Source organism: Canis lupus, chromosome 19 (assembly GCF_011100685.1).
Source record: "Canis lupus familiaris isolate Mischka breed German Shepherd chromosome 19, alternate assembly UU_Cfam_GSD_1.0, whole genome shotgun sequence".
Classification (NCBI taxonomy): domain Eukaryota; kingdom Metazoa; phylum Chordata; class Mammalia; order Carnivora; family Canidae; genus Canis; species Canis lupus.
The window spans coordinates 44,097,558-44,124,598 of NC_049240.1; the positions used below are offsets into that span (position 1 = coordinate 44,097,558).

A 27,041-nucleotide genomic window follows, 5' to 3' on the forward strand; every position below is an offset into this window, starting at 1 on the left:
GTTGAATCACCATTGTATACCTGAGACTAATATTACATTGTATATTAACTAACTGGAATTTAGTAAAACCTAAAAAAAAAAGAGAAATCTCAGATTATCCTATAATACTAAGAGAAATTTTAAACACAGAGCGTACTTGAAAAGATTAGGGAAATGGTGTCCCATCACACACAATTTCTTTAATAGCATCCAAAGAAATTGCATAGGTCTTTTGGAAACCATGCTAAGTTAGGCCTCATTTCAATGCAAGGGGATGGATTAGGTACATTGGACATGTCTTCTGATATTCGGAACGTCATGCCTACAATGTGTTCTCAAATACACAGAAATATTGAATTCTTGAAATAGTTCCCTGCATACTTGAAAAAAGCCATGGTAGCTAAAACACAATTTAGACATGTAAGCATATAGGTAGTCTATATGTATTGAAATGAAATCCATGAAATGAATTACTCTGGAAGTTGGTATAGATTAAAAAAATATATGTACTCAAAAAGGGCTAAAATTACTATCACATGGGTTAAGTTGTACTGTTTGAGCATGGCTTTGTTAGGTAGGGGCTGATTTTAAGACAAGCAACTGCCATGCTTGTCCATAAGGTACTTCAATACCACCTTCAAAGATAAAACTAGGATTTTAAGGAATCATTGAAATCACAACCCATGATTTAACATCCATCATTTAATCCCTGAGCCCAGGTGAAAGAAAGCAATTTTAAATTTAGTTAAATTACATTTATCATAAATACATCTTAATATTAATACAAGTAATATTATGAAAGATATAATAGTAGATTTTTCATTCCATATAGATAGCACTTTAAAAACAAAGGTTCCATTAATCACAGATTATCTTTATTAATTCCAGTTACTTAAATGGATAATTCAAAGTGACAGAGGAAACAAAGGCCTCATACTTAATGGTCAACAGATGCTATTGGCTTAATTATGGAGCCCGGCTCAATTATAAGGGTCTAAAGTCTGAAATTCTTCATTTTTTTGTGTAGTTTTGATATGTAGAGTATGTGCCTTTTAAAATTTTAAATATGATTTGCCAGATTTTTCTGGTTGTTTCATTTATACAAAACTGATGGTTCTTTTGTTGAAATCTGCACTAGAAGATGAATCAAATTTGGCACTTCCCTCTTACCACACAGTGAAATGGACATAGCGATAACTATATCCCATCTCAGCCAAAAGGTCTGTAATGGGAAACTGGCACATCATAAATCTAGTGGCATGAAAGTGATTTTTGTAAAGAAGAAATGACACACATTTAACCAGGTCTTGTTACAATCTTCAAGCTGCCATTTCTGTCTCAGATATAGCCATCAAAGGGAACAGAGTGGCCCTGTTGTTCTTCATCCCTGTCATAATAGTTCCACTGAAATATGCAGGCTATTTAGCATTTTAGGTATAGGCCTTTTTATCAATGTCTCTTCAGTACATGACTTAATGCACGAATGCCTCTTTAAAATTCAGCTGGTAATGCCAAATAAAATCAGCCTACATTTTAAAAACAGATACTAAATAAATAAAGGGACCATGTTTTAATTACACACATATAGTAAGGTTTTCTTCTAAGGCTCAAAAAGGCTTTTATTCATAGGTTAGCATAAGGAAACAATTGAGCTTGGAATTCATGAAAAACACTGTCATCTTATGAAAAAAATGGATTCTGATTTAAAAAAAACAATAATTGAAGTAAAAATGAGGTAATTATTTTAATAGCCTATTGAAGATTTCAGTCAAAAAGGGAGGATACAATTTGGACACCTTATTAATCATTCTTTTTTTGGAGTTGCATGAATTGGAAGCTACTCTCTTGGGTTAACTCAATTAGAAGTACTCGCTGATATCATAAATCTCTTCATTTTAAGTGCATCATTAATTTTATGACAAAATTAACCCAACACCATTAGAGCAACAGGCAAATCTTGACAGCCAGTTTTTTTAGACCATCCTAGTTGATATTTGAGGGGTCCGCAAACATTTTTAACAGTTCACTAGGTTTTAACCTTGAGCCTATTACAGTTGATGGGATCCTAGGACCAGAAGTGACATTATTGTTTCTGTTGCCCTGTGGGAACATTCAATGAACAACACAGCTAGCTGTGATACATGAAACCTTTCCTTACCACATAGAACCATCCTTGATACGTTCACTCTAACAGGAAGATTACTTTCAGCTTTCTGCTTTGCAGTGTTCTGATAACCTTGCATATTTAATTGTAATTGAGAGTCAAGTGACTTCTACAGAGGATCCATTTTAATTAGCTATCAAATTAATGGGGAGGCTGTTTGTCTAGATTTTCTGTCTTTGTACTAATTAATTGTGAGTCAAGGGTCGGGATCTTGTCTTGCAGAATCCATTGAAGACATTCATTTCAAATATTTATATACATCCACTTACAAGCATAGGATTCAGAGTTCATTTTACAATCTAATATAGGCCAAGAAGGAGCATTTCCATGTATGTGCTGGCATCATGCTGCAAGTAATAATGATGGCAAAGTAAATATTCAAAAAACTTTGTTTTCTGTTGCAATCTTCGAGGTGAATAAAAGTATATTATTTTAAATATCATTAAACAAGCAAAAGAGCTCTATAGACAAAGATTATATATTGATTGAACAAAAATTATATTAAAAATAAAGGGAAAATAACACCAAATTTGATGAGTCCATAGAAAATAAATGGAATGTGGAATTGAGGGAGTGTTTAGCATCCAATTACTTAAAATGAAAACATTTAGGCAAAAATTAATTCAGTTTTAAACTTCACCTTGTGCCTGGAGTTACATAGCACTATCAAAATGGTCACAATGTCAGTTTTGCAAATGATTTGGAAATTTTTAAAGCTATGAATATTAGCCTAGAAAGTTTGTATTTGACATGCCTGTATTTACTAAACATTTGAATGACCTTCCCCATGTCACTGTGTGGTTCTGCAAAATGTGAAATGCTTCAGGATCCTGAAAATGGGTGGAGGCACCCACTCAGTTAAGAACCTGATTTTTTATTTCAGCTCAGGTCATGATCTCAGGGTCATATGATGGAGCCCTGTGTCGGGCTCCATGCTCAGTGCAATCTGTTGCGGATTCTCTCTCCCTCTGCCCCTCTCACTCATTCTCTCTCTCTCTCTCTCTCTCTCAAAAAGATAAATCTTTAAAAAAAGAGGGTGAACATAGTTTTAGGGTCAAAGTGAATGTATATTGCTATTCTTCATGCATAAAATAAAACGTGGACCCTTCCTCTGATACAGATAGAAAAGAATGCATTGCAAGGTCAATAGCTACAAAGTGCCACAGTTTGTTTGTTTTGCTTCTTTTTTTATTTAGGTAAATGGTTTAAGATGGGAATCACCATGATCACATCTTTTAAATCTTTAATTGTGGCATAAATCTCTGAAATTTCTACTTGCTTTTATTTTACTATTCAGCTAGAAGATAGGGCAGTTTGGGAAACTTCCACTTGGCCCTTATTTTAATCACTTTTCCTCCACAAATGCATGTTAGAGTTGTGCCAGATGCTCAGTATATGTATCCTGATTATATAGTGAGGGAGCAGAGAATAACTTCTGTTTAAATCCTTGGATGTACTAGATCTACTATAAGAGAACTTGGACCAGAACTTTATTCATTACATGGAGTCTACAGGCTCCCACTAAATGAGGGACATGATGATTTTAAGGTACCTTAGAATCTTCATCAATTTGGATGTGATATCCAACAATCCTCAAAAGTTCTGAATATTTCTTTTTCTCATTGCAAGGTTAAGACTGGTAGTTGACATACAATCCTTTGTCTTCTGACCTACACAGTGCACCTTGAGTTGATTATTAGCTAACCTGAGTTTATCATTTTCTTTTTTATGCTTTAAATAAGTCATCCAACAATATAATCTTTATAATTATTATTGTTTTATATTGTTTAAGTACCACAGCTACCATATAAGCCAGTGCTTGATCTTCTTCTCTTTTAAAGATTTACTTGTTTTTTTGAGAAAGAGAGAGAGAAAGAGAGAGAGAGAGAGAGAGAATGCATGAGTAAGTGAGGGGAGGGGCAGAGGGAAGGAGCAGAGGGAGAGGGAGAAGGAGAGAATCTCAAGCATACTTCTCTGGCAGAGTGTGAAGCCTGACATAGGGCTCGATCTCATGAACCTGAAACCAAGATCTGAGCCAAAATCAAGAGCCAAACACTTAATGGAGCCAATCAGGTGGCCCTTGATCCTCTATCTATAATTCATCCCAGTCACTGCTAGCAGGGCTCTTAGAAATTGTAGTGCTAATACGTGTTAGGGTAATCATCACCCCACTTACCACCAACAATGGGGTCTTTATTATATCTGGCTAGTGGGTGAATCCGTTTTAGAATTCCTTTCTAATACTTTACTTTGACAGACCCACTTCATATTTCTCAAAGCAGAGCTTGAGACAAGGGCTTTATGTAAGCAGTTTATATTGGGTAGTAGTCGAGACTATATAGGGGAAACTGGGAATAGTACAAAAGCTATACAGAAGGGTATTTGCATGTTGATTACCACAATGGGAAAATTAGGCTGGTTTCTCAGAGAACTTCGGAAGAAACAGGAATAATGAAGAACAGAACTAGCTGTCTAAAAGGAGGAAGGGGCATTTTTTATTAGTTAATGGTTGCTCCATTGGTTAATGGTTACTCTCTGGAGCATTAACACCTTCATATCCTCAGGCCACACATGTTTGAGTTTCAGATGGGTTCCCTTAGAACTCCTTTTTCTCCCCATGGTCAGTCCTTATATTTTTTTTTTTTTAAGACCTTCAGATTAATTTACTGTTTATTATGTGTAACTACAATTCCTACAAAATCCTCATCTCCAGAAGCATCACATGGATCAATGTCAAAAAAGTCACTAAACACATATGCAAGGGATAAAAGCATAATGAATGCACAGTTATTGATCGTAAGTAGCAGTACTTGCCAGAAAGCATTTGAAGTTTAATGTAAATGGCTCTGAAAAGCAAATATACAATTTATTAGAAATTCCTCATATTGAAGCACAATTTCTATACAATTTCTCTCCTATAACACCATTTTCCTATAACTGCTGTTCTCCAGTACTAGGATGACTATCTGGAGTTAAAAAGAATACCTAAGTCTTTATCCATGGTCACTCTTCCAAATGCTTCACAATTGTTACTATGTCTTCCTAAAATTGTCTACTGGAGGCAAAAGATGGCAGAACCTTTAATTTTTATATATACAAGGAAAAAATGTTTAGATCTCTCCCATCCTGGTCAATCTTTCCTAAATAGTCTCAAATTTTTCAGGGTTCTTCTTAAGGTCAGTCCTTATATTATTTGTTGTCAAATAATCAAGGACAACTAAGTGCAGCTTGAGTAAGGCAGAGCTATAAACTTGGATGATATGAGGGAGAGCACATTCCTAGAGTGGATTTTATATAAAGGTGTTGGACCAGCAAGGAAGAATCATGGCAAGAACATCCAGAGCTTGCCTTTTGCACCAGCTCAGAGATGCCTCAGGGCAGGAAGCAAGAGTGCATTATAGTTTAAATAATGCCTCTTATATGTGTGCGTGCCCTAATATCTGAAATCTGTGACTATGTTACCTTCCTTGGCAAAAGGCACCTTGCAGATTTAAGGTGGTGGACCTTAAAATGAAGAGATTATCCAAGTTGATTCAATCTAATTCTATTAGCCCTTAAACACAAAGAGCTTTCTCTAGCTAAAAAGGGAAGGGATCAGCAAAAGGGAAACCAGGGAGATTATAAATTTGAGGGAAATATGAAAAATGGTTCTGATATGTTCTAGGGAAGATTTGTATTTTCCCCATTTTTTTTTTTTTTAATCAAGATGCAAAGTCCTGGGATCTGTATTAGAAAAGGAAGTGGGTAACCATACGTCCACTGAATAGTCACTGTTCCCAATCCAGGCTTCTACAATCTTTCAAAAGGTGATGCTACCAGAAAATAGCACAGATATCTAGGACTATTTTGAAGAAAGAGAGGGGGTGTGGAAGCACTGAAGAGGCCTTTTTCTCTCCCAATGAATTTACAGAAGGTTAGAGCCCAACATAAGATGCAATATTTGGGGATGTAGCTGGTTGTGGATTACAGAAAGAATCAGTATTATGACATACAGGAGCATTGACGTTTTTATGCACTTCTTTGTTTTATTATGTAAGTAAATAAAATCTATTGATATGAGAATGAAAATAATCATACTGCGTTCTAGGAAAGACCCATTGGGAAATATGAGGGAGAAATGGTCCAGGAGTTATAGGCCTAAGAAAGATATTTAAGAGGCATAAAATTGATGGAAAGTGGGGACAAATATTGCATACCCTATGTACTGGACAGCACTTGAGGGACAGTGTTTTCTCTGTAATTAAACATCACTAATGAAAAAGAAAAAATAAAAAGCATCCTAGACTATTATTATTTTTTTAAATTTCATAGACAAGGATATGAGCACAAGGACATGCTGAAAAAGAGAACTTATGAAATTGACTGGCATCATGAGTAGGAAACAGGAAACATATTATGGTACCGCAGCAGAAAGCCATGAAAATAAAATAGACTAGACTAAGCAGGACAAAAAAAAAAAAAAAACCACAAAAACAAAAAAACAAAAACAACAACAACAACAACAAAAAACTAAATTAAGAAGGAAGGTGAGTAAAATAATGAAGGACTAGTTCCTGAGGCACATGCATATATGCACACATGAAACATTAGTTGAGTCTACTGGACAAAAGTAAACTAAAATTACAGGTAAGAAACTTGAAAATCTCTTCTAGAATAAGAGGGAAAAAAAGAAAAATTATTAAAATGATACATGTGTGAGAAAAAAGAAAGACTTATAATCTAAAAACTTCTGTATATTAAAGAAATCAATTTGGACAAAAGTAATAAAGATATCTTGAAGAAAACAAATCTCAGCTAAAAGCAGGTTCCTGTAAGTAGACAAAATTAATAAAAACATGTGCATATGTGGCAAAATATTTTTATTACAATTAGTTTTGTGTTTTTAAGTCTGGGAAGAAATGTTACAAGAAAAGAAAATCTGTTTGGTCTCAGACTTATCCTTAACAACATTGAATAACAGAAGGCAGTGTGAGGCAAGTGCAACCTAATTTTGCAGGAAATGGAAAATCTCCATACATGAGTTGAGTTGACATTTGTTTTTGAAGACCTTAGAGAGATGTTTGTATAAATACAATAGCTCAGCAAAATATACCACAGATAAAGGCTTTTTATAAGTATACTTGATAAAATATACCAATAAAATAAGATTTACATCAAAAAAAGAAATTAAGAATGAAAAATCATATACTAAAAGAAATTTTGTTTTAAAAGAGAAATGTTAAATGTAAAAATAGTTGAAAATATTCCAGTTAATAAAGAGAAAACAAAAAAAATATAAAAATACGTCATTTAGTTTGTTAAAATAAAATCACAAATTGTATCAGACTATGAGGGCAAATGACACGAAGGGAATCCAAGAATATTAAATGTCTCATGTTAGAGGGGAAAAAAAGAGACATTTTTAAATTTTGGATTTAATTTTTAGTACATTTTTATAAAGTTAAAATATTTAACAGGAAAACAAATAATAAAATAAATAGCTTTCAAATCAAAAGACAAAAATAAAACCATGCAATAGAAGTCTGAATAGGATGAACAGAAACTGAATAAAAATAAGTAAATAAAAGCCCAGGAAAGACATACACCCAAATACTTTAATGTTATAATGTTATATTTTAAAAGCAGGGTAGAAAATTTAAATTTATACATGAATCTACAACAAATGAAAATTCTCTAAAATGGTAACTGGTTATTTCTACTGTTTTAACTTATTGGTAATTTTTATTTTTTCTTTATATTTATTTACTAAATTTTCTAAAATAACTATTTTTTCTTTACAATAACTAAGAAATACAGGTTAGAACAAAATAATCTAAGAGGAATATTGGCTTCCTGTACGGTCAGTTTGGATAGAAAAAAAAAACAAGAAGCAAATGGAGAGAAATATGATGATTTTATATTAAGGAAGAAGAATCTAAGGATTAGTTATCACTCAGGGTAAGGGTAGTGATTTCTGAAATTATAAATCAGAGAAGCTAAACATAATTGAATTTTATATAAAATAGGAGAGAAATGCTATCTTCACAATCAATGGGACATCAAAGCCAGTGTGTGAAAATATGCAAGCTGTGTGTTGTTGTGTATTTATATAGATTTCCACAAACATACCATTGATGCTAGCGACTGTAGGGATAGAGGTTACTCCCATATGCAATCTCACTGTCCAGTTATTTCCTACCTAACTTTTGACATTATCCATTGAGAAATGTTGTACCTCATTAGTCAAGTTACTCTAAACTTCAACTCTGTGTATTGTTTTTTTAAGTATCTCTTTAAACAGCCTTCTATTTCAAAATCCTAATTTTTTTCTCAATTATATTTCAGTTTGTTCTCTGTGTGAAAAAATATTTTCTCACTTAAATTACTGACTTGGGTAAGATGTGTATGGTTTTCACAATGGACATTATCTTTTGAAAAGTTACAACATTTTATTATTGGTTCCCCGAGCCACTATGGCATAAATAGCTAGAAATCAATTGCATCAGAAGGCTCATATTTTATGTATTAAAACTGCAGAGGAAACTACAGCTGAAAAATTATCTTGTAGTGAACAAATGAGTAAAGCATCGGTACTGCATTAAGTTCACCGTTATCTTACAAATCCCAGCTAAAGCGGCAGACTATCCATCAGAGAGAATGAACACATTCTAAGCATATAATTTATCAAATAGGCCATCTTTAGTATCAATTTTTCTTTTGATTTTTGATCACTTTGGATAAAAAAATGATTGGATTCACTAGAAACCATTTTTCAGAATAAATTACAGCCACTTAGATATAATATCTACTAGAAAAAAGTTAAACCAGACAACTCTTTTCATTTCTTTTTCTTTTTCTTTTTTTAGAAGAGATACATGCATAGCACATTATGAAGTACATGTTCCTGGACCTCTGGATATTATTCCATCAAAACCTAAATGCTGTTCTGAATAAAACTGCTTCTGTATATTGTTGATTATCTATCTTTTTCTTGATTTGTTAACTTTCTGAATATGTTAGCAATGGAATTGGTAGCAGAATTGAAAAAAATGAACCATTTTATGGCACTTTTTGTTGTTTTTTCACATTTCCAAAATATGTGGAAAAAAAGTTTTTTTTTGCCATATTATCTGGTAGTCATCTTCACAAAGAAGTTCTTGAGCCTCTCCTTTTCTTACAAGTTACAATTCAAGAATTTCTATTTAGATGACTCTAATTTACATTAAATTATATCATCTAATTTTGAAAAAGTTTTATTAAACTGCTGGAAACTGGAATGGGGCATTAGGTAAAGAAAACAGCTTTCAAATAGTGGTGAGTTATATTTTGCTCAACTCTGTGGGATTCCTAGTCTCTTATATTTTAATTTTTTTAAGTAAAACTACATGAAAGAGTTGACTCTAAATAGTAGAAGTATTCTTAGAGAGGAATCTGATTTTTACATTCAAAGTATCTGTTTGAAGCTAATGGACACTCGAGAACATAACGGAAAGTAAGCAGTGTATTTTTTTTCTATTCCTTTCATCACATATACCAATATTTCCAGTTAGGGTTTGGAAATTGTGGGTATTTTGCATATTAGTTCATTTATAGTAGCTATAACATACATTGAATATTGAACTTCTTCATATCTGAGTCATCATAAAAATGGAAAGTAACATTCATACAAGGAAAGTACAAGCTTAAATCTCAACCTCAAGAATCCAATGGCCCAATTTACACAAAACTGTAAAAGTTTCTAAATGAAACTTTTCTCTTAGTAATGTTTTGTTTATGTTGTTTTTTTTGTTTTTGTTTTTTTGTTATTTTTAGTGTATAGGCACTTTACTAATAACAAATTTCTATAACTCATGCATCATTGGTATTAAAAACTAAAAAAAAAAAAAAAAACCTTGGGCACGCCATGATTTTGATGCTGAGAGGCCTTTCTTTCTTTCTCTTTCTTTTTTCTTTTTTTGATTTAGCTGTTTCAGTTGAGAGTTTTTTAATAGTGGAAGGCAGAACATAGTCCTATGTCATCTGTTCTTAATAAGTGCAGTTTTGTTCCCCACAAGAAATTTGGCAAAGTCTGTAGACATTCCGGTTATTGCAACTTTGGGTGGTGCTAGTAACATCTAATGATAGAAGGCAGAGATCCTGCTAAATATCTTACCTTGTAAAGGACAACAAAGAATTAACTGGCCCAATATGTCTAGAGGTTGAAAACCTCTACTTTGGATTTGGGTGGGAAGAAGAATTTATCGTGAAGCATTCATTTTTAGAAATTGTGTTCCATCAAATCTTGAAGGAATGTTTTAGGAAGTATTTTGGTGATGGCATTTATAAAGGATGATTGCTGTGGTGGAGAATTACACATCTGAATTGGTAGCATTCATATGATTTTTTTGGATAAAATAATTGAAATAGAAAGAGCTGGATCTAAATAAATAGAGTAAATTTAAGTAGTTGAAAAAATATCTTTGTCCAGTAAAGACTAAAGGCAAAATTATTGCAAAAAGGAAAGCTAAGAACTCTGATGTGGACTTGAATGAACCGGCATGGGATGGTGAGACATAACATGGACATAAGGATTGTGATAATGTAAACTCAACTATGGCTTTCATCAATGCCCTAGTGAGAAAACAGGTCTTTTTGCCAGACTGTGGGTGTTAGTTGATTGGCTGTATATCATATATGACTTGCTAGATATTTATACCACTGTTAATTGTATCAAGATCATTTCAATCTGTTGGTTCTGTTTTTTTTTTTTCAAATAATAATTTTAGTTACATATATAAAGCTCTTATATAAAAAGGCCCCTTTGGATAATATAACTCAATGATACTTCCAGTAAGTCAGACCCTGCTACATTTGCTTCTCCAGGCTGATACTGCAGGTCAGTATACCAATAACCATTCCAGGTACATAATAATGCCTAAATAGCATCTAAAGGAATCTGAGTTTTCCAATAAAGTACACTTTTTAAGAATGGGAAAGGCAGGAAGAGCTTTGGCTTATTTCAACACAATCACCATGCTACTGTGTATATAGCCTACTTCTCTATCACAATATAAGAATCTGTAATAAGCAATGTAAGATGGGGGAAAAATATAAAGCCAGAAAAATGTTTCTGCTTCAAGAAAAGAGAAAATGCTTTCTCTATTGTGCTTTTAAAAATGATGCAATGAAATCTATCCAACTCAGAAGGTATGCTCTAAGGATTTAACAAAAATTATGTCTCATGTCGAGTAAAATAGTTTTCTAGGGATATTACACCCAATAAAGAAAGGGATTTTCTTACTTTTAAAAACTACCCAACACAAGCACTTAAATATGTAGAATTTCATTTAAATAAGTCAGTCAACAATTTTTTATAAAGTATTTAACACTTCATTGTAGAAACATAGGCAAAATGACTATTATAACCAAAATGAAAAATACTGTTCAATTTAAAAAATGTACTTAAACAAGAACCTGAAAAAGTTTATGATATGCATAACATTGTTCAAGCAAAATTGCACTAGTATTACATAAATCAATAGTTTATAAAGGCCTCAATATGGCAAAGTTTAGAAATAGGTAGTATGCATGCACATAGTACAACAAAAAGTCTCTTTATAAAACAGCAGTTTTTTTTTTAATGCTTGTACAAAGGGATAAAGAGCAACCACAAACATATTTCATCTGTTAGGTTAATACATTATGACAGCTAAAAGTCAGTCATGTCTATCAGAGGAACAAAAAGCCCTCCATACCTTATGAATAAATCTTTTGTGCCTTTAAAGATATCTGTATAAAAATGCTATCCTTTTTTATACAACTTAAATAAATCGTACTTGTTTCAATCAAAATTTGAAAACAAAAAAGTGAATGGGGGGGCGTCCATGTGTTTTGCATAACTGGAAGAAACCAGAGTACCAGAGTAACTGGTCAGCATTTACACTCTCCACCTTTGATTATGGGCAGGTAATTGTTTTCCGATAACCTGGAAAGTTCTTTAAGAATATGTTTTGAATAGGGCAATAACGGATTAGTCATACTGTGTATTGAAAATATTTACTAATTACTCTATACGATAGTGGTTATTTTGCCTCTTGTGACCGAGCAAAGAGAACGCATTCGCATCATTGAAATTGTCATCAATTTGTGTGCTTATATATTATTGTTCAGTGTCCTGTGTGGTAAAGGGTTGGGTTAATCTTCCACAAAATGCACATGACTGGGAAGAACTTCCTAAGGCATGAAGACCCAATGCCCTGTTGTGCTCCAGGCTGGCTATTCACCTCAGGACCAAGGGAGAACGAAAGGTCTTATCCATAGCAAATGTAGTCTTTCCACTTCTGGTTATAATTTTGCTATGTTCTATCACCTAAATATAACTATTGTTTACAGGGTGTATATGTTTAGTATATCACAGAGAGTCCACTAAATTTTGGCAAATGTAGTCGTAGGTGTTCATGCAAATTATCAATTGTATATATTTTTAAAAGTTTTTTCCTCAAAATTTTTATCTATCACTTGGCAATCTAAGGCTAATTTCAAAGCAGGTGACGCTGGATTTGTGAGGGCTAGGTATTTTCAGCAGTCTGAATCAATCTTAATGGACACAAGGAAGAGAGTTGACCATTCAATCATTCTTCCATCAATTTAAATGGAAAAATAAAATGACATTGTATTACAGCTTTCAGACCATATAATGAAAAAGTGCAGAGATTCTTTTTGTTGATTAAGTAGAACCAAAAAAGTTCATATAAAATAGATTGCTCATATTCACACTACAAAGGAATATGTTGTTTGTAATTTTAACAAATTCAAAGGTGAGTCATATCAGCAGCATTGTTGTAAATTGTATTGTAGTGCAGTTCTTTTTCATAAAAATACCATACAAATGGTCAATCAATAGTCATCAGCAAAAAATAAAACCCAGAAAACTCAGAAAACAATTAACCAGGAGTAAGATAAAGAAAGAGGTAATGCTGATGCCAAAACAAGTATAATACTGTTGGAACATACAAAAGTAATCCTTATATTTTATACATTTATACAGCATATAAAAGGTATCGCTGATTATGCCACCGTCTCTCTTATCCCAATTTCTATTTTCTTTGGAAGCAGTTCTTTCCTTTCATCAACACTTCCTAAGGAGTTTCGACAGTTTTGCCCATCCATATACAGTTTTGCATACACTGGATTGGAGTAATTTGTTGGCTGAAGGAGGAAAAGAAATAAATTTTTCTCATCAGTTTTGATCACATTAGTTATTTTCTAGGATGTCTTTTTAATGTTAACAACATTTATATGCAATACATTTAATTTTCTAAATAGTTTATAAATGTAATTTAAATTGTTTACAGACTTCAGTTGACTTTTGTGAGGTATTAGATAAAAACATAATTGTACGTTTTTCAGGTAACTTGTGAATCTAAGTGGAACTTTGACATAATAGTAAAAGCCTGAGGATATCTTAGTGAAGACAATATTCACTGAGACTTTATTTAAAAGCATAAAACATTAAACTAAATCATCTTATTTCCAGTCCGTACATTTGTCCCTTATTGCTGTTGCAGTGGCAGGAAAGATGTGTTTACAGAAAATTATCTAAATTGCTTGAGGCTTAGAATTTTTTCAATATGAAGTTAAAATCAGGAAAACAAAGAAAATAATAGTAAAATATATTGGTGGGATAGACTTTAAAATAGACAATATTTTTGCTTCAAACAACTCATACATAATTATCATTGGAAATACTTTTGGACTCTTCCAAGGAATTGTGATGTTCACAGTCATCTTAATTTTCATACTTAGAGCACTTTAAAGTAGAACTGATACATGTAAAAGTGATCTATTTCAGTTGGAAAACATGCAGCGTTCATTGTTTTTTATTAACTGCAACTTAACACAAGAAATTACTGCCTAATTTTTGTTTAATTTTGTTTTGTCTTCTCATCAGCAGAACACTAAATCTTAGTTCCAACAAAGAAACATATCATCTTTGAGCCATGCAAATGAGACAAACATGATAAAAAATGAGAATGAAAACAGCTGATGGGAGAGATGTTTAGGGGAGAACATACTCATTCCTGCGAATCTTTATACCCTTATTTTTAGCCCTCTTCTATCTTCCATGAACTATGTAACCTAAGACAGAGTACTTTCCTCTAGAAACTAGTCACATAATTAAAAAAATAAAATAAATAAGAGTGGCTTTTATTAGACCACTTCTAATTTCTCAATATAATGCCATATTTTGTAGTATATTTTTATTTAAGTGAACATAAAACTTACATATACTAAACACAACATTAATTGGAAGTGAATCAAACCAAACATGAATTTAAGCTTAAATTAATCAGTTTAAATTTCTAGCTAGAGAATTCCAAAAATAGCAAATATTCATTTTTTATTGTTAAAGTGCTATGACATTTTCAAAATCAGCAGAAGAGATATTTCTACTTAATAGCTTGTCTAAAATGATAACATGTTTTATATGTAGTCTTGCATAAGCAGGACGTCTAACATAAGCCTCTGATTTTAATGCTGTTTTGAAATCTCTTGTTAATTAAAAACTCAATTAAAGACAGGCCCTATCTAAGTCTAGCCATCATCTTTCATTGCGAGGGTTTCTGTGATGGAATGGATATGGAATAATGAATTTTCTTCTCTCACCCCAGCAGTTAGTGGTCCTTTCAAATCAGAGTTTAGGTAGATGGGCGGCGCTGTGTGTGGAAGCTTGAAAGCACTGGACCCTCCCCCTATATACCTGGCCTGTATGTAAACAGAGAGTTTTTAGTTTCCGATCTAATATCATGGAACGATTTTCATTGACATAAACTCATAGTAAGTCATAAGAACAGCATAAAGATGCTCATTAGCCCTAGGGCACATTGTATTCATAGTAACTTTAATAGACTAAGAAAAAAACTGTTAATATTGGATCTGTGCTTCAAAAGTAGACAGTTTTAATATGTACATCTTCCTGATAGACATGCCATGCCTCAAGTAATCTCCATACATTTCTATTTATTTAACTTCATCTTTCCCAAAGAAATCATATCTTTGCTAACCGCTCTGTGAAAAATACACAAGCCTCCCCCACTTATAAGGTTTGTCACTTTGAAAAGTTCTGACAGTAGCATATTCTGAACACTCAAATATCTGGCTGCTTCCAATTAAAGATTCATCACCATTCTGTATTTTAAACAAATAAAAATCTGGCATTTAAAAAAATTCTGTATTTTTGAAATCTGACTCTCCAGATGAATTACTAATTAAAATGGTTTACTAAATCTCCGTGCAAGAACATTGACTTTAGATTTTCTTGGGTCTAAGAGCAGAATTAGTCAGTCGGGTACACTCATATTTGGGATAGCGATCCAAAAGGGGGAAAAATAGATAAAAAGTTGAAAAGCATAAAAAAATCATGTTCGAATTTGAAGTAAATTAAAGGCGAATTGAAAAAAAAAAGCTATCAATTCTTAACAATGAATAGTCACAAAGTTTGAGATAAGGGCAAGGGTCTCAGAAAAAGATTTTAAATATAAACATAGGTCAATACTGCCTCTTCATTTTCCCCCACAAAGATCTCTTTGAAAAAATATTGAAAATAATCTAAGGTTTGAGATGAATTTGGAGATAAAACCAGTAAACACTAATTTCTCTTTTTTGTGATCTTCAACCTATTCTGTGATTACCTCCATAGTCAAATCTTTTTTATTAACCGTATTTACTATTTTAATTATTTTGATTAAAAGGTATGATTGAAGTATACATTTATCCATTTTGAAAATAATGAAAATGCTCTATAAAATCATTTTTATGTGTAATACAGTTCTTATTTGATCACATCATGACTATATCAAACCATCATGACTCAGCAGATACTCTATGAAAAATATTTGATCATTAAGGTTGCTTCAGTGTAGCCCCTGCTTTCCAAATAGTCCTAAATACCTATTAGGACTAGTTGTGTTTTTTTGTAGTTACTTCTTAGGCAACAATTCATATTTACATTTCAAAAATCAGAGCTAGCTAGACTCAGCCATCTAAGTCACATTAATGTAATTTTGGTCAATCAGTCAGTAAATTGGTAAATAAATATCTATTGAATGTCATGTGTAAAGTACATTAAAAGTATATCTGGGGGGCACTGAAGCATAGTTTAATCTTCCTAGAGTAAATAGAAAAAATTTTAAATGGAGTACTAAAAAGCTATTTTCTTTAAGTATCTAAAATTGGCTTAATTCTATCACTAGAAATAAAAATGATGGGGAAAAAATGAGAACTCTCCTGAAAAGTATATAAAGTATGTCCTCATCAGTTCATATACTACTTATATACACTGTACTTTTTCCTAAGAAAAATTCAAAGAATAAGAAAAGTCTATTATTTAATATGTCTTTCTTCTTCGTAGATAAATTGTCAAATAACAATGTGTACCATATGTATAGTCTTTCATTTTCAAGTGGAAAACAGCAAGACTTAAGGTTCCACATTTACTTCATGAACAATTTCAAATATAGGAGTTAATTAATTATTAATAGTAAATACAAATTTACTTCTAATTAGGAAAAAAATCACTACAATATCCTTTTATAGTGTAAAGATTTATACATGCAGCAACAATTGATTCCTTTTTGGAGAAATAAATATTTGACCATCAATTTCAGTCTCACTATGGATTCAGAACTAGCCTGAATGTATGGGGCCCTATTCAATTCAACATCTTTGGGAGCAGCTGTTGCTATAAGTTGAACCCATTTGGAGATAGATCAGTCACTGTGATTATTTACAATGTAAATGTGGATTTAGGGCAAAAGACCTTTAATATATCAGAAAATAAATTAACTATTTAATGAATGAATGAATACGCTAAGAAAAATCAATTCCATAATAGGAAACAAATGTTCTTAATTCACAATAAAATATTCCATAATTATCATGTAAAATATGAAGATAATACAGTGTAGTGGATCTTTGCAAGTTTACTTTATATGGATAATTGTATTATTTATCTATTTCTCCTTAAAGCTGCTCATCTGAGCATATAATAAGAACAGAAAATTTACCAAAAAAAAGTCAGATTTTTCGGCTTTGTGTATCAATGACATGACTCAAATCAATAAGAAGGCTATCATGGCAGAAAAAAATATTTTCCAAAAGTAATTTGATTACAAACAAATCCAGGGCACAGCTTAGTTGAATCAGTGAAACACTACTGGAAATAAAATACTTACTTTGGCAATGAAGTACTGCACTCTTTATATTATTAAAAAATAAATCAGACAGTATTTTTATACTAGGCTGTATATTTAGATATTTTATCATGTAAATACATTTGAGTAAGACATTTTAAATAAACTACACACATTTATAAACTAAATGAATGAATAAATACATATATTCTAAAACATGTTATCTTAACTTCATGCTTCAGGTCCATAATTTTATTTTTTCTTTAAAAGAGACTATAATATTCAATGCATCCTTAAGTTATTTAATATAACATGAGATAAAGGAAATATTAAAATTCAGGACTGTCTTACAGATAAATGACTCAGGGATGTAAATGCTTACTCTTCATCATCTTAAAACATATTACCTTTGTTGCATCTACCATAAAACCAGGATCTAAAAGACCTCCATCGTTGTGATCATGATCCACCTCATACATGTTATAAGATGGATTGCCAATTTCTACATTGATTCCTCCATTGATAATAGGCTGTCTTCTAATAGTTTTTGTCCTAGAATATATGAACATTAATGTAAGTGTAAACTGTCTCAATATGAAAATCATGATACATAAAGCTATTATATTTGTACATTTACTGACAATATAACTCATAGAGAGTTCATAAATAAAGTGCATTAAAAATAAACGATATTTCTCAAGCCATAGAAGAACAAAAAGGGTCTTAATGTGGTAAGTTATTTCCTCAAATTATTTAGATTTAACTGCAAAAAATGCACTTGGAACATATTCCTATTAAATAATTAATACATTAATTGAAACTGAATATGCACTAATTCATTATTTTTTAAATTCACTTTGACCTATTATTTCTGAAAATCATGACTAAAAGTAGTGATAAAGAATCTTTGAAATAAAATTTCAATCCCCAAGTCATCCGTTTAAAAAAAAAACAAAACTCTCACAAACACTTGGTTCTAGATAATAACCTTATAGACTACATATACCTTCCAGATCTTTATAACTGCATATTCACATAAATTGAAAAATTACACCTTGAGGAATTTATAAACTATACCAATGCAGAATTTGTGAATGAAATGCACACATGTGATATAAAAGACATATTCAGCATCATTGTATTGATATCACTAATCTTACACATTAAGATAATAGGATGCACTTCAGACATTCTTGCTGTTTCATGGAAAAATTACCACAGATGTAAAATTCAACTGAAATTTTAATTAACATGTCCTCTTGTTAGTTTTGTTAGAATATATAAATAGAGCCATTCTATTAACATAACAAGGGAAAACTGTCTAAATTATACTCACTTTAAAATGAAACAGAAGGATAAAATGGTTTGAAAACAAGATTTTGCACTTGGAATAACTAAATCATGTTGTTAAGAATTTTTAAAATTAAAGGGGAAACATAACTACATATCTGTAACTATATGTGTAATTTATTTACTGACTGTCTAAACCATGGAATCTTACCTTCTTTTTCTTTTACAAAGCACTAAACCAATTACTAAGGTGGTTATCAAAGTCACCAGGAGGACTAGAGGCACAATGATGGCAATGCTTCCTGAAAAATAAATAAATGAAAAGGTGAACACATAAATAAAATGAATTAAAATCTGATATAACTGAATATTATATCAAATGATTTGACCATTGATATCATGAAAAGAAAGCTCAGGCCAAACATCTATATTCTTAGTTCATATCCATGTTACTGAAAAATCACTCTCCTATTAAATACTTGATCTGCTGGAAATGTTTCTTTAGATATCTTTCATTAATATGTTGCAGTTAAATCTCTTGAGGTTAGAAATACTGATTTGTCAGTCTGAGTGTGATTCTCACTACACACATTTACTTTCAAGGAGTACACGCGGCAAGTCAGATTGCAGCCTCGCCAATTAGAAGGACATCAGTGTTGGATTCTGATAGACATAGGCCTAATATCAGTTTCATATCTTCCTTAGAGTGAGTCCTTGGATAGGTTATTTAAAACTGAGGGCTTCTGCTTCTCACCAATAAAACAGAGACAGGGAGATCTATAATACAGGGCTATTAAAACGGGGTGTAGGGAGGCAAGGGGGATTCTCTTTCTTAAGTTCCAGTTAAAGAATAATGTCAGCAAAATAAATCTGAGGATTTGGCCTTATGTTGTAAATGTCCATTTTCACATTTTTCATGTATTTATAAAAATGATCTTAGGCTATAATCACCTATCTTCCAAGTGGAATAAATGATCTGAGAAATAGATCTCCAAGAGTGGTCAGAGAAACTGGGTCTAGTTTTAATGCATCTGAGCATAGGGGAGAAACAAAATGGAGGAGAACCTCTGCTTCTGCCTTGGTAATAAGAGCAACTATCTCTGTCTTCCCAGAGGAAGGAGACAATGCCCCTTTGCTGCTAACGTGATCCACGGGAAAACACCTACCGTTGTGTCATTTATGCAGGAAGAAAACTGAATGTGAGGGTTTCTTAATAACAGCAGAGTATTAAGTAGCTTGATCAACAGTGTAATGTTAATTTTTCCAACAGACAAATATCTAGAGCCTGTGAGACAAAAGCTTTGTCTATTTAGAATAAGCATCTGGTTGATTCATTTGAGTCCGCTTAAAATTAAAACAAATGAGTCCCAAAAGGAATTGAAATTTTTTGTGGGGATCTGGAATGCCTCAAGAATGAAATGTTAGGAATTATGAAATATATGAATTTTCCTCTACAAATACACATACATGTAAAAATAATATGGTAGAAAAATTGTTAATATTTAGCACAATAAACAGCTGCATAAGGTCTATAAAACAGTAACATAGATCAGTTTTGATAGCTCTAGACAGAAGATATCAGTATGACATAGTCCATACTGGAGATTGCTTACCAAAATGCCAAAAAGTCTTTATTAAGGAAATCTCACATATAAGATAATCTTCCTTTCTTTACAAAAGTAAAATAACTAACCCTTCCATGCAATAAAAAAAAAAAGACTTGCTTTATTTAGTCAGTTCCTAAAATGTAAAACTCATTTTATTTTATTTATTTTTAAGAATTTTATTTATTTATTCATGAGAGAGAGAGAGAGAGAGGCAGAGACATAGGCAGAGGGAGAAGCAGGCTCCATGCAGGGAGCCCGATTTGGGACTCGATCTCAGAACCCCAGGATCATGACCTGAGCCAAATGCAACGTTCAACTGCTGAGCCATCCAGGGGTCCCTAAAACTAATTTTATTATTTCATGTTCTTACCAAGACTATACAACAACTTCATGTGTTTGATATTATATTACCTTCTAGGTTTTGGGAAAGTGAACTTTATATGAATGTGTAATTTATTAGTAGTTAATGAAAGCAGAGAATCTGGCACCTTGGATAGTAATTAACATTTATTCACAAATTTTTAAATACCAATGAACAGCTTGGTATCTTCATAAACTATGACTTCAACTGACTGATCATGACTTTATAAATATTCTTACTTTATTATTTATATTTTTTCCCTTATAATTTGTGGTAAATTGGTAGATATAAAATACTTACGAATTCTGGTCTTAGGGTATACAAAGTTACTTTCCCTTCACTGCCAATTGTACATTATTTAAAAATATGTTTTACTTATTCTATGTAGTTTCCTCTATTCCGATTTAAGGTAGAAATGCTGTTATATATATACATACTAAAAATTTACCTATCTCTTTCTTTTTCTTTGTCCCATTTGTGATGACAGTTCCAACTCCTTACACTATAGCCCTTTTAGAACCTAGAATTCTAATATGTTTATATATATATATATATATATATATATATAAACTGTAATAATGCTTAGTGTAGCCAGTAAATAATGCAGGGTGGCAGTTGGGCAAGTTTTTAAAATTGGGTTTTATAAAATTTTTATATCAAGGAACATAATTGGCAACAACATATATCTTTAGAATTAGAAGATTTTTTAAAAAATAAGTAGAATATATAGCAGCAAATATATTGTAACATGTATCAATCAAAGTTTACTGCAGGTCATTATTTTTTTTAGCTGTAACTTATTGGTGGATTGTTCTAAGCTGATTTTTTAAAAAGCACATTTGGTACTTATTAAAGATGGACAGGGTATCTCGACATCTCGATAACCTTGTCACATAAAACACAAATCTTTCTTTATACAGATTGTTAGGTTGAAGAGACCTTTTCTCTGGGAGAGGCAGGATAGCACAGCAGTTGAGATAATAAACGGTGGAGCCAGACCATCTTTGTCCAAATCTCAGCTTACTGACAACTCTACTTGGGCAAATTAGTTATCTTTGTCTCAGTTCACTCATCCATAAAATGAATGTCATCATTAATACCACCTCATAGTAATGTAAATAGGATGGTCTATTATATAGAAAGTGTGACATACATGTTTATTAAATAATTAAAAACATATTATTGCCATAGCACTGTGCTTGAGTGTGGGAAGAAGGTGAGATCATTTGGGGATATGTTGAACTTAAGATTTCCACGGAATACTGAATGATATAGACGTTGCCATGGGCATGGATATAGAAATTGTGCAGTGGGACCTATGTCTCAAACTCAGGAGACAAACCAGGATTGATAATAGAAATTTAGGGGTAATTGATATAAATTTGGTAAGTGGGGTCAAGAATTATGGACCAACATGAAGAGTAAGTGACGAATGAGTTGTTCAAGAAGAGACAGGGAAAATGTATCTCACAAAGAAGAGAGTTGCTTCAAAGGGTAAGAAGAGAACCAGAATAATTCAGTATCATGGAAGTCAGAGCGAGACAATCTCAACCTTTGTTTATTGGTTGAATTTATAGTGGAAAAATATAAGCATTAAATATGCCATTACAATTAATCTCTTTTGACATGTTGCTATATATTCTGCTCTTAAATTCATGTTCACATACATGTGTAAATGTGAATATGTAGATATGTTTTTGTGATTAGGATGTTTTCTTTTGAGCATTGTGATAAACAAAAATCATAAAGAAAATATCTTCACTTTGTATCACTCTCTCTCTCATCCCCTTGATCCCAGCACAGTCCCTTGAGCATCTCTCTTTCTTGTTCCAGGGTTTCCATACCTACTGTCTGTCCCTTGTGTTTGAAATACCCTCAGCTTCTTCTCTTCCTAATCCTTCAAATCTCAGCTTCTATATCATCACTTCAGAGAAATCACTCCTGACCTCAGATCTCCTCTGCCGTTCTCTATTTTTTGCTTTTATTTTTGCTTCCTTAACAAAACCAATCAAAACTTACAATTATTTCATAAATCCCCATGTTTACTCATTCGTTTCCTTGCTTGTTTTATTTCTGTTTACCCTCCTAGAACCTCAGCTTCATTGAAGAGGCACTGTCTGTCTCACTCACTCGTCTCTGGGATCTCATTCAGTACTTGACACTTTGTTGAGGTTTAATAAATATTTGATTTGGAAGAATTAGGACAAAGCATTATTTTGTTGCATGTTTCAGTTATCTCTCTATATCTGCAAATTGCTGGTTCCTTGGTGCACATAATTAGTTATTTTTTCTATTTTAAAACAAGATGGTATAAAAGAGATAAGGGCAAAATAAGAAAAGAGGAAACACAACTCCGTAACAGATACCACATCTCTGTTGTCACTGCACTAAAACAGAGCATTCAATATTACTGCCTCACAAATGCTGAGTATATTTTTATCCTCTTTTATTTTAGCAAATACGAATAGCATAATTCAAAAATTGAGCATCCACTCCCTTAAAACTTGAGGTAAAATTTAAATAGAAGTGCCCAAGGAATATTTTATCATATTTAATTTAAAACTCTTCAAAATAACTTCAGAAGAGTCAGACTAGCTTCTTTTAAGTGGAACCTCAGCAGAACATGCTAGGATAATAGATCCACTTAATTCCACAGGCTGATTTTTTTAGATACTTAAAACAACAAAGGCCAGAAAACATCAGTATGAGTACTCAGAGATGATTAAGAAGCTGTGCATCAATTAGAAAGGTAAATCTCCATGCAGGCCTACAGCAGTCAGGCCAACAGAAGCAGTGTATTCTTTATTATTCCAGGGTCCAGTGATTATGGAATGCTTCACTGTTAGTGGAAATGCAGACCTGAAAACACACTGCTAAAGTGTCTATCTATCTTATCGGGCAGATGATTTTCCCCCAAGTTTGGGGAACATTTGACAACCATTCAAAATTACTGGGCTTTATCTTACGTAGGATCAGTTTAACTAGTTTTTCCCCCTTCTTTCAAAGTTATTGAGGCAAGTTTCTGTAAGCATAAATGTCTGATAAGAACCTTTTAATAGTGTCATTATGTGGTCAACTTTGCTCAAATTTAAGAAAATTTGACATTTACATAGCTAATAGCCCTTTCAATGTGCATTGATACTTCTATTAAATTTAATGACTTTAAATCAGTGATGGAAGGAAGGACATTAGAGTCTTTGATAAAGGATTACAAATACTTGCGACTCTTTCTGTCTGATACAGTCTCTGTTTTAGAACTGCTGTATGTGATTAGAGACATCTGCCTTGTAAGGGAGCTTTTTGCCCTTGCAAATAATTGGAGACTTCACCTTCCAATAAAAACATCTGGTGTTCCCCTCCTGCAAACCATTTCCAAACACCAAACTTTCCTTTGTGGATGGAACTTATGTAAAATTTGAAAATTGAATGGATGTGCTGCTACTTTATATCCTTCTTTCCTTTCAGAGTTTATCAATATTTAAAATTGTTTTCGACTCTTTAAAAGGCTATGTATTTCAGTCATCTTAGATAATTGAGAGATTGACGTAAATAAAAGCCTAACATATAACTTGTCTTCATAATTCTCATCTTATAAATTCAGCGTGTTCCATAGGTTCAAATGCATTTGAAATGCATTTTTCATTTAAAAACAGTGCTATTGGGCAGCCCCTGTGGCCCAGCGGTTTAGTGCCACCTTCAGCCAGGGGTGTGATCCTGGAGACCGGAGATGGAGTCCCACATGGGGCTCCCTGCACAGAGCCTGCTTCTCCCTCTGCCTGTGTCTGTCTGTCTGTCTATCTCTGTCTGTTATGAGTAAATAAATAAATAAATCTAAAAAGGAAAACAATGTTCTTAATTATTGTTGAGTTTTGTAACTGGAAAATCATACGTAAATTAGTGTGCCTCCAGAACTATTATTGGCAAAATGTGTATGAGCTCTAGATCCTGGGAAGAAAGAATAGGACACTGGGAACCTGAGTGTAGGGTACAAAAATGGCATTCTTTTCACTTTTATAGTCTTTCCTTTTTCACAAACTCCATGATATGTTTTTTTGTTTTCATGAAGTTTTTTTTTTTTTTTCCACCAGAGGAAAACTGGTAAGGCAAGCATTTGTCCATCAGTGAAGCTACTTTTCTTCTTCAAGAATATATTTACCCACTTACTAGTTATTACATATTTCAAAAGTTCTCCTCTCATAATAAAATGCATGACAATATGTGTGAATTGGGAAACTTTATTTTTGACTTTCAATTTGAAAATCTTTATAAAATCGTTTAAAGTTGTTAAAAATATACACAACAGACACACACAATGATGATGTAGATGGACTTTCATATCCAGATGTAGTCCTGAGACTACAGCTGCATAAAGCGATTTGTAAAATGCTGAGCTATATTTTAATACAGTTCAAAACCAATACTTTGAAGACAAAGAAGCAATAAATCAACCACGATTCTTATTGCTTGTTAATATATTTTTCCTTAAGTCTACCAGTCAAGATTGCTTTATAACAACATACTGAAATGCAATTCAAGAAAATACACTTTGCTCTAATTAAAACATGGAATTACTTTTTTTCCTGGAGCATTTTTATATGCATTGTGCTATTTGTGCTGATGTACATTTCTCCAGAAGAGGTTATGCTAGGTTTGCCAATGTGCATTCTGAAAACTGCCCCCAAGTTTGCTGTCTGAAAGAGCACATAAATGCTAGAACCTATTACCAGGTGAGCTCAGTGCTCCATCTTTCCAAAAACAACTGGATTGCAATGCATCTCCTGCAGAATTCCATGAAGGACACTTTCCAAGATTCAAGTCCCCCAGTCATGGCATACAATACAATTCCTGCACCATATGGAACACCCACCACCCAAGATATTAACCTGAAGAACTTACTTGTGTTAATATGATCAGACTTGCTGCTCTTTGGGGCTGGTCTCTCACACTGTGTGCCTGACCAGTTAGTGGAGCATCTAGAAAAATTAAAAAAATAAAGAAGAAAAATTGGTTTATAATAAAACTCACAAATCTGCTAATATAATAACTTTAACCAAATGAAATGAAGAGCCAGCCATCACTGATTCATAAATATTAGGTATAGAGTTCTGCTAATGTCCTGTATATTGCCGGTATGTGGAGGGTAGTTTCAACCGGACGTCATTTGTTGAAAATTTTTTTAAAAATTTAGGTTTACAGTCATTTTTCTTATCCTATGTTAAAACTTAAATTTAGTATATTTTATAGCAAAACTGAAATCTTAATTAAGAATTAGGAATCAATTTAAGAAGTACTGAAAATTGCAAGTAGCCACAATAAAAACTGAGTTGGCCTGTCAAGCAGATCGATCTTTAAGTTTCTGGGACTTTTTTTCCCCTGGCCTGCTCTATGTCCAAAGTTTAATTAAACACCCAACAGCAAATGGTCATCTGTCTCAGTTCAAACCGCAGAATTTTTACTCTTCTAATCATGCATAGGGAAATGCAGTCCATTCCCATTTAAAATCAGACTTCTGTCTCTATGGAATCAAGAAAACGTGCCCAAGTTTTTAGTGGAAGAAGCCGTCTTCCCCATATAGGTACCATGACACTATGATGAAAAGTCTAACAGAGGGTGAAAATAATAGATCTGGTTAAAGTCCTTTACTTAAACATAAATCACAGCCATATAATTAGCTGGATGCATCAAAATAAATGCTGGAATGGTTTTAGCTACATTTCAATAATGCCTATTGGCTAGCCCAAGATGCCTCTGTGCATCTGTCAGAGGAAATCCACAGAGAGACCGCTTAATTGGCTTCAATTCTTATTTAAAATGACTGTCAAATGTCACCATATTAAGAATAGTTGCACACAGTGAAAGAACAGCTTCCAGAACCATTTCAAGTAGATCTCTCTGGGCATGGTGGCCAAACTAAATAACTGCAATTTCAAGGTTTCTGCCAATAATGTCATAGTCAATTCAGATAGCTGAAGCTGTGCTTGGAACTAGGCTTCGATGATGCCATGTGAATTATCTGGGATATCTGTGAGGACAGCATTGGCTCTCCAAAAACATGGGTGAAAGCTCATAAAATCATCATGACTGAAAACTTCAAATCATGAAAACAAAAATTTGTTTCATTAAAGCATATATTAATGTCAGCATAATTGACAATAATGTTATCATTCAAGAATATAGTTATTTGATTAATAATGATATTGTAAAAGTATGAGTATGGATTATGGTTTAAATGAATATTAATATCATATTATTATTAGGTCATCATGCATCATCTTACCTTTTTGTTTAGATTTTTTATAACAAGTTTATGTATCTATTTCCTATACACATTTACTATATACCATAATGCAATAAATCATTAAAGTAGATAAATAAATTTTAAGGCCGGGTCAATGACTCTGTCTACATTCCTGAAGTAAGGTAATGGAATGAGCACACTTTTACAAAATTATAATAAAGTGAACAATGGATAAAATCATTGATTTTTAAAA

At 32.5% G+C, this 27,041-nt stretch overlaps 1 protein-coding gene across 1 annotated transcript in view; it reads right to left on the reverse strand.

Moving 5' to 3' along the window:
- Positions 1-11,476: 11,476 nt before the first annotated feature.
- LRP1B (LDL receptor related protein 1B) overlaps positions 11,477-27,041 on the reverse strand; it is a 1,959,891-nt gene continuing 1,944,326 nt past the window's right edge. Inside the window, exons 87-91 of the mRNA XM_038565111.1 lie at positions 25,447-25,523; positions 18,794-18,884; positions 17,700-17,844; positions 14,768-14,866; positions 11,477-13,309 (exon numbers count right to left, since the gene is read on the reverse strand). Of these exons, the coding sequence (XP_038421039.1) occupies positions 13,169-13,309; positions 14,768-14,866; positions 17,700-17,844; positions 18,794-18,884; positions 25,447-25,523 (553 nt within the window). The 3' untranslated portion in view covers positions 11,477-13,168. The remainder of the gene's footprint in view (positions 13,310-14,767; positions 14,867-17,699; positions 17,845-18,793; positions 18,885-25,446; positions 25,524-27,041) is intronic.